The following is a 12,500-nucleotide window of genomic DNA, read 5'->3' as shown; positions in this document are numbered from 1 at the left end:
TATGTGCTGCCTTTTGGTGCATATTATCCTTTTGTCAATAAAATAGTTTTTCTTGGGAGCTGTAGTTTTTTCAGAGCTGACAGTCATTGCTGGTAAACTTAGTTATTTTTTATATATCACGTGTTGTAGTGGATGCTGGATTTTTGTTAGTATATTGACAATAAACCCCAGGAACACTCTTATCTTATCTTATTATCTTATACAATAACCGAGGCCATCAAGCAAAGCCGTTTCTCTGTTTAACTCAGTTGTTTAATAATTGTGAGGATTTGTATTAACCAAAGAACACTTAAATGAAGGCCAAATAATACAATAACTTGTAATAGACTTGAATCACTCCACTCACTTTTATTGTCTGCTTAAAAAGGCACAGTAGGCTGCTTTGAGCAAAAACTTATAAACAATCAAACATTACAAAGTCCTAGAAGGAAACTTGTGCTACTGTCTATTATTAAGTATAATGAAAGGATTTTATGTTTTGAATCGTAATGACAATATAAAGAGTAAAGTACATTTGCATCAAGCAATTAAAACACAGGTTCCGCCAGTATGACAACATGAACATAATGTCAAGACATAATATACCACGTTATGTTTTTTGATTAACAGATTTAGTGTACATTGTGACACACCAGCGTAATACAAACAGACAGAAAAGTAAGCTTCTTTATCTGCTGCTAGTACACAGGATGTCCATTTATCTAACAAGACAAAGAACATTCAGAAGAAAGAAAACTCAATACAGTATTTGAATTTCCTGCAGAACCCGACAAGTATATTCTCTCAAATCTAAACCAAAACAATAACAGATGATGGCTAAGAACACATTTCATAAGACTCACAACTACAGCTTTTTATTGCAGGATAATATTTGTATTATAAAAATATTCTTACAGCATCTACTTTATAACATGATCTATTTGTAATAGTGAAAAATGGTGTTCAACATAAGCATACATTTATTCATACATTCATACAGAGGAGCTAATTCTAACAATATACTTAAAGTGCAGTAAGGCATTGTAGTATTTACAATGTGGATAAGCTGCCTGTTCTTTATTGATTGTTGTGCACATGCAGAAGTGTTTATGATACTAATGATAAGGATTCCAGTTCAAAGCTTCAGCATGCAGAGTAAAGTTAAACAGATAATCTGATCGTTTGCAAGAATGTGGTTAAAAAAAATTAAAAATAAAATCTTTTGATTCCTGACTGAACCTTTCTCCACGTTGTGCGTTGAAGAAAGAGGCTTTCATCTTCCCTCAGAAGCGGACACAGCCACTAGTTTCTTCGGGGCTGTCAAAGTTGTCTCCTTCGCACAGGGACTCCTTCAAGAAAAAGAAAAATGTCTCTGACGCTCACAAATTAATGACTTACAGCAGCAAATCCTATTTGAGGAAACTAACAGTTTCTCAGGGGGGGCCCAGGAGTCCTATTAGGATGCTATTTGAAAGATTTAGGTCATTATGTGTAGTGTGGTAAAACAGCCACATGAGTGGAGACTCTTCTATTAATCTCACTCTGTGTATGATTAGCTCCTATCATTATAGACTTAATGTTATGCAATAAACATTAATACTCAAATACCGTTAGATGTCATACATTATTTTCTCATTTTTTAAATATATCCGTGTCTAATAAATACTTATAAAGAGTTTTTGTGAAGACGGAAACTACCACAGAATCAGTGTCTGATAGTGTTCTCGATAAGGCCGCTGAGATGACACAAAGCCGACGGCAGCTTTCGTTCTTATTAAAGTGCAAAGGTGATGGAAAGTTAGATAAACCAACAAGATTGAAAACCATAAAAATACCCCACTGTGACAACATATTGACATGTGTTACACATGAGTTGACTTGTTGGAAAGAAAATGAAGAGCTGGCTACATGAACAAAGTCTCTCAAATACTCACAGATAACCGCATCCTATCCGAGGCTGTGAGACAGTTTTAGAGGAAGTGGAGAAAGAGAGCGACAGATAGAAATGTGGAGGGACTGAATCACTGTACCCACAAGGCCAACAAACACACAACACGTACACATGTGCTTTTTCTAAATGTTAAATCTGTCATTTGTGTATTATGTTATTTTCTCAAGTTGTTCTGAAAAGAGATTCAGTTTTCTTTTTAAGAATAGAATCATCATGTAGACCAACGAAGGTTATACAGCAACATACAGAACAAGATGTCTTTGATGTTTGTGTGCTGTTCTGCATATTCAAGCTGGAGACAGCCCAGTGGGGGAAGCAGGGGTCATGCACACTTTGGTAAACAGACAGGTTTAAACACAACAGAGAGAGCAACGCAGTCAAGATCCAAAACATGCCCTGAAAGAGAAAAGAGAAAAGAGAGATAGAAAGATGGATTCCATGTACGTCATTTTTCAACACAGACACCGAATCATCGAGAGGATCCAACACTGAGACGAGGGAATGCCAAACAAGGGGTTACAACTGTGAAGGGAGGCGACTGATTACAGTGGAGGGTGACTGATTTAGAGGGGGAGCCTGTCACTCTGGCACTAACTTGGCTTTGCCGTCCCTCTGGCATCAGAGCTGCTGGGGTGGGGGCGAGCGGTAGCCAGGGCTGGTTGCCCGCGCTGTAGAGCCTGGGACGCTTGACCTGGTCGTGACTGGCCAAGGGAGTGTAACTATTCCGCCGATGTATGAGAGCAGAGTTCCTCGGGTTTTTATCCTGGCAGGAGATGAAATACCGCAAGTGTTAAGGGAACGTACAAACTCCCAGCAGGGGGAGGGGCGGGGGCGGGGGGGGGGGGGGGGGGACACACACCAGTAAAAGCCAAACAAACTAGCCGTCCGTCCACAGCAACAGATTAGACAGCTGAAGCTGTTTTAAGTGAAAGACGCCGTTTCAACCACGTTACTCCACCACACAACACGAAGCATTAAGGAAGAGGACAGGACAGACAGACGAACACCTGCTCCAAACAAGATAATCACATATTAAGAAATACATAGCTCAAATACAGCAGTCCAATCCTAATATTAGGATGCAACCAGAGCAATTGTAAGGATAAGATTAGGAAAGCAAGGTAGCACAATCAGCCATAGCCTCCGTCAAGGTTAAATAATACCACATTAACAACTGGGTTAACATCCATTAGCTCGCAGCTCAAGCCAAACTGAATAATTGAGGTTAAAGATAAAAGGAACAAAAGAAAACAGGGATATAAAAAGGAGTCAAAGCAGCAAAGCTTCACACAGGGGACAAAGTGCACTCAACTAGCAGACACAACTAACAAAGAGCCGATTACACTTTGGATCAGATGTTGCTGATAGATTTTGAATTATTACTGTGCAAGTAAACAATAAACATAATTCACATTCACGATCACATCTGAAGCTTTAATTCAAAATGCTGAATGCACATTTATGCAACGACGCTTTTTCGTCTGGATTCAGAGAGACTTACAAGAGGCCGGTCTCGATGGGTGTTTACTGCCTCCACGTTAAGATAAAACATTTCCACTTTACAACCTAGAAGATAAAAGATAGGAATTCAAAATGCTTATTTTGAGAATAGAAAACTGTTTTATGGTGCAACATATTGGAGCTCAGGTAAAGACCTACCATATGCAACAGGGGTCAGCTTGAGTATTGTGTGGAGCGGACACTTCATGTATGGTAGATCTTCTATGGGGAGAAGAATAGTATACGAAATGTTATTTGAATTGATTTTATACATTTAAAACAATGTGCATACATAACTGAACCCTCTCCCAAACTGAACATATAGCATTGTTCAGGAATATTAGGATCAAATTGGTTTAACATTACAAGGGTGATTAAGACCACCGCTGCCCAAATATGCATATATATGCGTGTGTGTGTGTGTGTGTGTTCATCTGACCTGCACTCTTGTCCAGGAAGTAAGCTAGCAGACAGCGCATCACAGCCTGGTGGCAGATGGCCAACACGTTGCCCTGTCTCTCCAACTCCATGATAACCGGCTCCAAACGTTGAACGAGGTCTTGGTAGGACTGAAATAAAAAGAGAATTAAAAACACACTGCACAATGTTTAAACAAGAGGAATTCAGTCTATTGAAACTAAAGTAGAGAAGGAACGCGTGTCAGGTCACCTCTCCTCCTGGGTAGCGATAGTGGTACTTGTCCTGGTCCCTCAAAGCGAACTCCTCTGGGAATGTGTTCTCGATCATCTCATAAGTCATCTCCTCACACACACCCTGGGGACAAGGAAAACAGAACATTTGTCTTAAAAGCTCAACTTAAAAAAGGTGTTTTTCTTCAGGCATCTTGTTTCTCCTCTGGACGTTGCTTTGTGCCTGAAAAGGAGTAAAAGCACCAACATGCTGCGTACCTCTACACTGAATCCTTCTTCACTTTGGTATCGTAGTGGTGGAATGTGACTCAGGTACTGTACTTAAGTACAAATGTGAGGTACTTGTACTTTAAGTTACTTTTTAAGTAATGTTTTCAGTGCAGGACCTTTACTTATAATAAAGTATTTTCACAGTGTAGTATTACTACCAAGCAAAGGATCAGAACACTTGCTCCACCACTGGTATTATGTTACGTACTGTCAGTAACTCAGAGAAACTTTCAAAATAAAAGTTCCTCCCTCTGTAAACCAGAGCTCCATGAATCAGCAATGACTCTTCGAATCGTAAAACGTGGGAGGTGAGATGATGGAGGTACTTACAGCGTCAATCTCGTTGAGTATTTTCCACTGTTCATAAGGGACACCGAGCTCCTCCGCCGTCTGGATGGTTCTTCTCAGTTGGCTCGTCCACACCTTCAAATCTGACAGTTGGTGCTCCTCAATGAAATCTCGCAGCTCATGGGCAAACTGGGATGTGAGAGAGACTTTAATGTGATAAAACAATAATAACATTGCAGTTAAGTACACCTCATCTCACTGAGAGAGGGTTGTAAATGTGACGCTGGTTTTTGCCAGAGAACCTGTTTCCCTCGAGGAGAAAGCTCGGAGTCTCCTCCGATGCGACCTTCTACGTTGTGGTCGCTCTCTCCGTGCCGACACAGGTAGATGGAGTGAGAGTGCACGTGGATGTTCATGAGGTAGTAGACAATCTTACTCTGGATGTAGTCCTGCACCCGGTTCACCAGAAAACGCCGGCCCACGTTTATCACCTTGATGAAAGATAAGTCCCTGTAGGTGCAAATGGTCATGTAGGCGAGTCAAATCCATCCAAAGCAACACAAACAGAAGCAGGTGGGTTTGGATTACATCTTACTTGTCGTAATCATCGGGATCTAATGGTTGGTAAGTAACCTTGTAGCACTCGATTCGTTTAAGGAAATCGTCCATCACTCTCTCTCGGTGTCTCTCGGGGTAGTCGGGACTGGACACTTTCACTTCCTGTTGCAGGGATTCAGCACATTCAGACAATGTGAGCGAGCACAGCGGTTCTCACATAGCACTGTAGACAGTGTGAATATTAATAGATCCTTGGTGACATGAGATCATACCAGGATATTAGCAGCAATGACGTCCGGGTCGTCGCACACCGACTCCACAAAGAACACCTGTTGGGCAGCTAACAGGGTCAACATGTGCTTCCTGTAAATGTCACATTTTGAACCGATTGCTCGTCAGAGATTAAAAAGGAACATTATGTTTACAGTCGCTGTCTCTTGCCAAACTTATTTGCGTGTTTTCTTGACGCCTTATGTTAAGGACATTTCATTCCTCATGAAACAGTCGCAAAGCATTTCCTGGTGTGTGAGCATATGCAGGAGATTCAAACAAAACGGACACCAACTCATCAAAACCCTCCTGCATAGGGCTGCTGCTCTGATTGGCTCGGTAGAAACTTGCAAAGGCCACAAGGAGTCACAGGAGGAGGCAGAGGAACAGGAGTTTCTGTCACAGATTATGTATCTCATGCTTCTGTCAGGATATAGAGACAGCTTCAGCAAATATGAAAAAGTTTTTGTTTTTAATAAAGTAACCAACGGCAGCTTTAACTCTATATATTGATGAGTATGTTACTCCTCTTCTACTTCTGTTACACCACACTTTAGGGTGTTACAGATACACATGAGGATTTCTTAAACACTAAATAACCTCGGGAGATGTGGATTTATCTTGTAACCACTTAAGTAGCGTCATGCCCAGTGTGCAAACTATCAGAGTCGAATTTCCACCAAAGCCTACGAGGGAAAAGTTTAAAACAAATACATATTATATACAATTTGCCAATCTTACCTTAAATGCATTCTCCTTCACAAAAGCTAGAATGAGGTCTCGCCTTTCTCTTGTTGTGTTTGTTGCATCGAACACCTGAGAGAAGGAACACAGACGATATAAAACGACAGGTTCAATATGTAAGATATGCCAGAATTAAAACAATGAACTAACATTCTCAACAGGATGTGAAGAAGAGTTGACATTATGTTAAAGACGTATCGACTGCAGAGATATCTACTGACATTAGCAGTCTAAGTGACGGTTCCGGCCTGTAATGTCTGGGAGTAATAGTTCAATACAGAGGGAGAAGAAGTACAGCTGGCTGACTCGAGCAGACTCGGGGCTCGTCAGCATTACATCCATGATCCCTGCATGTTTTCATACATACAAACTATTAAAAAGGTAACGTTACACGGCCCCCAGTGCCACAGTGAAGACAGATATCTAAGCCCCACGTGAAGATTAGAAGATAAGTGATATTTAGTTTAGGTCTCATGAACCGACAGGCGTACACAGGGGTGAGCAGGTGGCTCAGAATTACACATTGCACCTTTAAGGCTGTGCCAGATGTGTTTCTGTTCTGGGTGTTTTCTTTATCTTTTGGAAATGAGTCAACATTGAGACAGAGAGGAACAAGAACAGCAGAGCGAGGACTCACCGCGATCTGCCCTCCCTCCACAGACAGGTACGCCTTCACATCCTGCAGAGCTACCAGAGCACACTGCCTGTGGGATTGAGAGAAAGCTTGGAAATAGTCGTCACGAAGGACCTCAGTCTGCTCTCATTCACTAAAATCCACAATCATTGAAATTGACATTGCATGTGTGTTCCCTAGAATTCGTAAATGACATGGAAAATGTCAGAAATCAGAAAGTATTACACTATAGGTATCACATATCGACCTTTATCCTCAGTTTTCTTTTTAGTATCGATTGTGTACCATAAACTGGTAATGTACAACAAGAACAAATATTTTCTGAAAAGAAAGCGTACGAACTATTCCTTTAACCGCACCAATCGGATACTTCCAATACCGAAAATACTTTTTACAGCTATAGTGTGGCCCTGGTTACCCATGCAACGCGCTGGATCCTGGCAGGCAGCTTCAGAGTGACAGCGGCAGCTTGTTTAATATCTAGGTCACGATGGAGCACTTGGAGCCTGTCAGGAGCCGGTCACATTTTTCCTGATAGCCGTGAAGGACATACCCCATTTCAAATCACCAGTACTGGATAAGACCATGAAGGAAAGAGACATTCTTCACTCTCTATCTTTGTTTTGGAGAAATCAGCACGTCACATAACTTCAGTTTAAAGTAGTGTGAACACTGTGCTAAATATTGAATGTCGGCCCAAAAACAGCTTACTCACTGATGCAGCAGGGGAGGCTGCAGAATACCAAACAGACTGGGGGGGAGGGGGGGGGGGGGGGGGGGGGGGTGTTATACTCAGACAGTAGAGAAGCTACAGCTTCCCTTGCTAATGGATAGATAATGCCTTATGCAATGTCTGCACAAGAGCACATGATGAGCACATTAGTCAAAGTGGAACTTACTTCCTGATTCTCATGGCGTCCTCATTGTCGTGGCGAAAGAAATCATAGGATTTATAAGCTCTGACAGCCTCTCTGCGGTACACGCCCAAGTTAAACACTGCAACGAAACAACAACAACATCAACACTGTATTTCTGTTAGCAATTACAACTATTACAAGTCACCTGATGCTAAATGTGCTCTCTGATTCTGAGATACTCTGGTTTGGGGAGAAGGTTGTGACTCACGTTAAGGAATATCGCGATATTGAACAACGTTATCGCACAGTTTCCTCACATCGTCATTCATTTACAGTCGGGATGAATTGAAAGACACGCGTCATGTCCTACCTTTGGTTGGGACTCCGATCCAGTTGAGGTAACGCGTGAGTTTCTTTGACATGTAGGTCTTCCCTCTCGCAGGCAGGCCGATCATCACGATTACTGTTGGAGAATTTGTCATATAGGAGGCCCACGCTACACAGGAGACAGGTGTACATTTGTCAAGCACATTTATAGAAACACGACACAGTTGTGTAGAAATAATGTTCAGAACCTGCAACAAAACGCTGCATAACAGGCAGAGAAAGGAGGTCAAATAGATGTAAATGTACTGACTTGGAAAGTTATGCTGTATCTAAAGCTGCAACGATAAGTCGTGTAATCGATAAGAAAAATAATCGCCAAGTATTTTGAGAATCGATTAATCATTAAAGTCATTTTTCAGCGAGCTTTCCTGCTTTTCTCCCTTTTAAACTTTTGGTTCTGGACTGACAAAACACATTAAAACACATCCTCTTGGACTTTCTCACTATTTTCTGATATTTTATAGACCACATGATTAATCGATGATGAAAGTAATCGTTAGTTGCAGCCCTGATCTCAACATAACCAATAACATTCTGCATCAAAGGTGCATTTTGGGACAGGACAAAATAGTGCGGGATTAAGACACTATAATAATTAGGCCATGTGCGTACTGGACACAAATAAATCAGTGGACTGGGATTAAAGACGGGATCTGAATACATTAGAAGAAGAAATGCCCTGGGAGAGGAACAGTGGAAACCACAGAAAGTGTCTCTGACTCTTTTCTTCACAGATTCACCGTTTCATTGTTAAAGGAGACACATCATGCGTCTACTAAGACATGTTTACATGCTTTAATGTTAAAAGAAACTCTTTATTGTTGTCCTCCTGCCCGTCTGAAGATACCTGTATTCACACTTTAGCATGTTTCAATGGAATTACATTGCTAGGCAACAGCTTGGGTCCATGTTTACTACCTGTCAGCTGATGTCATTCACATAAACTGCAACCCAAAATAAACTGGGACACAACTAGACTTTATACTTCTCCATAGATTGAGCGTTTTTAAATAGCACTTCGACCTGCTTTATAATAATACAAAGAAAATCTCACTTTGTTTTACAATACGATTATTATGATTTAGTGAGCAATACACAGTTTTATGTTACAAGTGCACCTGTAGACTCTAGATTTGAACTTCTTCTTCTGCTGAATGGCAATTATTTTGGGACACTTGGACTTTACTTACAGCATTTCTTCTCATTCATTCTTTGGTCTGCTTTCTTGGCTTCTGCAGAGCCATTATCTATCTGAGTGCTCGACATGTTGAAAGTGTCGTTTGAGTCACAATCAGTTATCTCTCTCTCCATTTCTTCCTCAGTATGGCATTGTCCAAGCTGAAACAGAGTAGTGAGATACATGTCATGCATCACATCCATGCATCTCTGGTAGAACACAATCGTGCACACAAAGCTATGGCTTCTCCAATGTATTTTTAACGGATATATGGCTTTATGCATCCCTGGTAACACCAACACGAGAGGAGCAGAGGATGAAAATGCTGCCACATCACCAGTTTAAGCAAACATGCACTGCATTTACAGAGCCGCACATGAGCAGATGTCCCGTCTACCCGGGGAGACGGACAATCTGACGTTAACATATAACACCATAATGCACCACACACATAATCCATACAGGACGCGTTATAAACAGCGGCATATTCAGTTGTTTTATTCATTTCTTTACCTGGACGATGCACAAATAATAAGCCGGTGATCTCACGATGAGCCGGACCGAGAGTTTGCGCCCGCCGCTGCGGCCGGAGGAGCCAGTGTGATCGGCCTGCCCTTGGTGCTGAGGTGCCTCCTCGGCCAGCTGGTGTCCTTCCTAGCTGGAGGTGTGACTCTACGTCATATTTCGTTCCTACCGTAACGTTGATAATAGATCATACGTAAACGCGTCAAATTATTCAAAAGCCCTGAGATGTGAGAACCATTCAATAATATTTCTGAACAGGATGAAGAGTAAACCGGCATGTAGGAATAAAAACATTAGCAAACTGATCCGTAGATGAAAAACATTTATTCACCTCTATCAAGTATTTTCTTTAAGCAGAACTATACAAACTTGGCATAGTTATTTAATTCAACAATGGTCCTCAACACAAAAAGACAGATAGTGGTCAGAGTCATGATTTACAGGTACCATTACAAGTTTAAGTGCTAAAACACAACCCCAAATAAATAAAAGCCCCTTTACAATCACAATGTTTCCTTTTTAAATAGTACAAAAGGTTGAAATGAAAGCTGAGTCCTATGAAAATTTATTTAATTAAACTGGCAGCCCGTTTTGATTCACCGGCTTTAGCTAGCACATAGCTCGTTTTACAGTTAGTTGTACTAATATGCTGATAAACTAAACAAACTATCTACATTTTATGATCTGAATTTACATTTCATTGTGTGTACACAAATCTGTACAGGACACATTTGGAAATCTTGATGCCACAGAAGCCTGAAATGATCTCAGACCTCAAACTCACCGCTATATTTAACCACATACCGAGGAACATTCAAGGGTCAAAGGTTAGGCACTGCGTTAGTGGCGTGGCGGATAGACATCGGCTGAGCCGCCGGTAATGGTGTGCGAGCGATTGTCAGAGCATCTCAGGCTTGGGAATGACAATGAAACTCAAGAGACCGAAGTTTCAGCTGGAAGGCACAGACAACGAATATACAGTCAGTAGGTTTGCACTTTGTTGTAGATGAGACACTGTATGCACTGTATGCAGCAGACACTGGTAGCTTCTGGTCGCCAGTGTCCCGACTGTTAGTTGTTTGCCGTTTTCACATTAAGACTTGATTTTCCACAGCTGTAAATGAAGCAGAAGAGATAAAACTTTCATTAGAAAAATAAACATCTTAAAGAACACGCACACACATAATCCCAGAGTGCAGCATCACCTACAGCGGAGCATCGCTCATTAGAGGATCAGTTCAACGCTTCTACGCTTATTCACTTTCTTGCAGGGAATCTATACCAGTCTCATGTCTGTGCTATACATATGGAGCTAAAGCCAGGAGGCGATCAGCTCAGTATATCTGAACATAACTGCTCTTCAAAGTTCAAAATGACACCTACCTGCAGCTCTAGAGAGCACAGATTACCATGAGGAACCTTTAATCCATACAGAAATGTAAAAACTACAAGTTGTGGATAGTTAGTGAGCATTAGAGGTGCTGGCTAGCTGTTTCCCCCTGCTTCCAGTCTTTATGCTAAGCTAGGCTAACAGCCTCCTCGCTCCAGCTACATACTGCTCGCACAGACACAGAAGATCTTTTTATCCAACTCTCTGAAAGAAAGCACACAAATAAAAAATGTGAACTATTCCTTTAATTTAAAATCCCTTTTTAAATCTTCATCAGTCACAGTCCTAAGATATCCTGGTTAGCTGCAAACAACCCCAACACATAACAACATCATTTATTAACTTTTCATAATTTGCAATTAAAAGGCCGCTCCAGCGTTTGATTACAGAAATTCAATAAAGTTGGGGTATTCACAAGAGAGCGTTCAATAAAAAAAAAGTCCAAACCAAAACAGCTGAAGTCATAGAACATGGGGTTTAGTCCCTCAAGCATAAACAATAACTGGATCCTATATTTCCCACGATGCAACTGACTGGTAAATTGTTATGTTTGCAGTCTCCAAACGCAAAGCCAACCTCAGATGTTAGAAAGCACAGAAGATATATTACACCCCGTTTTCACCGGCTGAACGGCGCTTCATGTGACGAGTCAACTGAAATTCATGTGTAAAATTGAGTCGAGTGTCCCTTTCATCTATTTTGTCCTGTCTTCTTGCATCATAATCACAGAAAGCGAGCAGCTGCGAGTTCATTATTTAGCAGAAAGACTCTCACTCGGATGTTGAAGCCGAACAGGTCGCTGACCACAGCGGACACAGCGGACAGGATGACCACTCTGGTGATGTTGTAGATCAGAGGGTTCACGGTGAGACCCAGCAGTCTGAAGGGAATATCCAGCTCCTGGGAGGTCAGAGGGAAAACAAAGTCATTTGAAACTTAAAACATCGGTCAAAGTCAGAATGTATTATGGATGTCTCAGGGAAATCCTGCCTGACGTATAGAAGAGTATTAAATTGCTTTAATAATCGACAATGACAGCAGAGGAATGAGGAATATAACAAAAGGTTGGATTCAACATTGCAGCTCATGGTCGGCGTCTAGGACACCACTTGTTGGCATTAAACTTTGAATTGTAATTAAAATGATATTCTGAGCTCTAACTTGTTGGCTGTGTTGTAGATTTGTAAGAGCGATTTGACTTTTTCAGTTTATTTTTATTAAAAATAAAACCGTTCTGATTCAGACAGTTTTATTCTTTATAGAAAAATATTCAAATAACTCTGAAACGTACGTTTGTTGACTTTAATGTGTTTGCTTAAA

The 12,500-nt window shown here is 41.1% G+C and overlaps 2 protein-coding genes across 4 annotated transcripts in view; both read right to left on the bottom strand.

Moving 5' to 3' along the window:
- Positions 1 to 317: 317 nt before the first annotated feature.
- On the bottom strand, positions 318 to 9,911 carry pfkfb2b (6-phosphofructo-2-kinase/fructose-2,6-biphosphatase 2b). 2 transcript variants are annotated; one of them, XM_029432342.1, is made up of 16 exons: positions 9,779 to 9,911; positions 9,279 to 9,426; positions 8,072 to 8,197; positions 7,744 to 7,840; positions 6,848 to 6,914; positions 6,208 to 6,282; positions 5,469 to 5,525; positions 5,234 to 5,358; positions 4,941 to 5,148; positions 4,681 to 4,827; positions 4,100 to 4,204; positions 3,870 to 3,999; positions 3,590 to 3,652; positions 3,432 to 3,496; positions 2,526 to 2,693; positions 318 to 1,328 (listed from the first exon to the last, which is right to left on the bottom strand). In XM_029432342.1, the coding sequence occupies exons 2-16, from the start codon at positions 9,397 to 9,399 to the stop codon at positions 1,263 to 1,265; spliced, it is 1,620 nt and encodes a 539-aa protein (XP_029288202.1). In that variant the 5' UTR covers positions 9,400 to 9,426; positions 9,779 to 9,911; the 3' UTR covers positions 318 to 1,262. The 2 variants fall into 2 exon arrangements, with proteins under 2 accessions (XP_029288202.1, XP_029288203.1); XM_029432343.1 differs by having other exon boundaries at positions 8,072 to 8,164.
- Positions 9,912 to 10,097: 186 nt separating this feature from the next.
- phtf1 (putative homeodomain transcription factor 1) overlaps positions 10,098 to 12,500 on the bottom strand; it is a 12,792-nt gene continuing 10,389 nt past the window's right edge. For both annotated transcript variants that reach the window (XM_029432616.1, XM_029432617.1), the window contains 2 exons: positions 11,955 to 12,080; positions 10,098 to 10,904 (listed from right to left, as the gene is read on the bottom strand). In XM_029432616.1, the coding sequence (XP_029288476.1) occupies positions 10,884 to 10,904; positions 11,955 to 12,080 (147 nt within the window). In that variant the 3' untranslated portion in view covers positions 10,098 to 10,883. The remainder of the gene's footprint in view (positions 10,905 to 11,954; positions 12,081 to 12,500) is intronic.

Source organism: Cottoperca gobio, chromosome 5 (genome assembly GCF_900634415.1).
Source record: "Cottoperca gobio chromosome 5, fCotGob3.1, whole genome shotgun sequence".
Lineage (NCBI taxonomy): Eukaryota > Metazoa > Chordata > Actinopteri > Perciformes > Bovichtidae > Cottoperca > Cottoperca gobio.
Note: the sequence above shows the minus strand (reverse complement) of the source record. Positions and strands in the feature narration are given on the sequence as shown.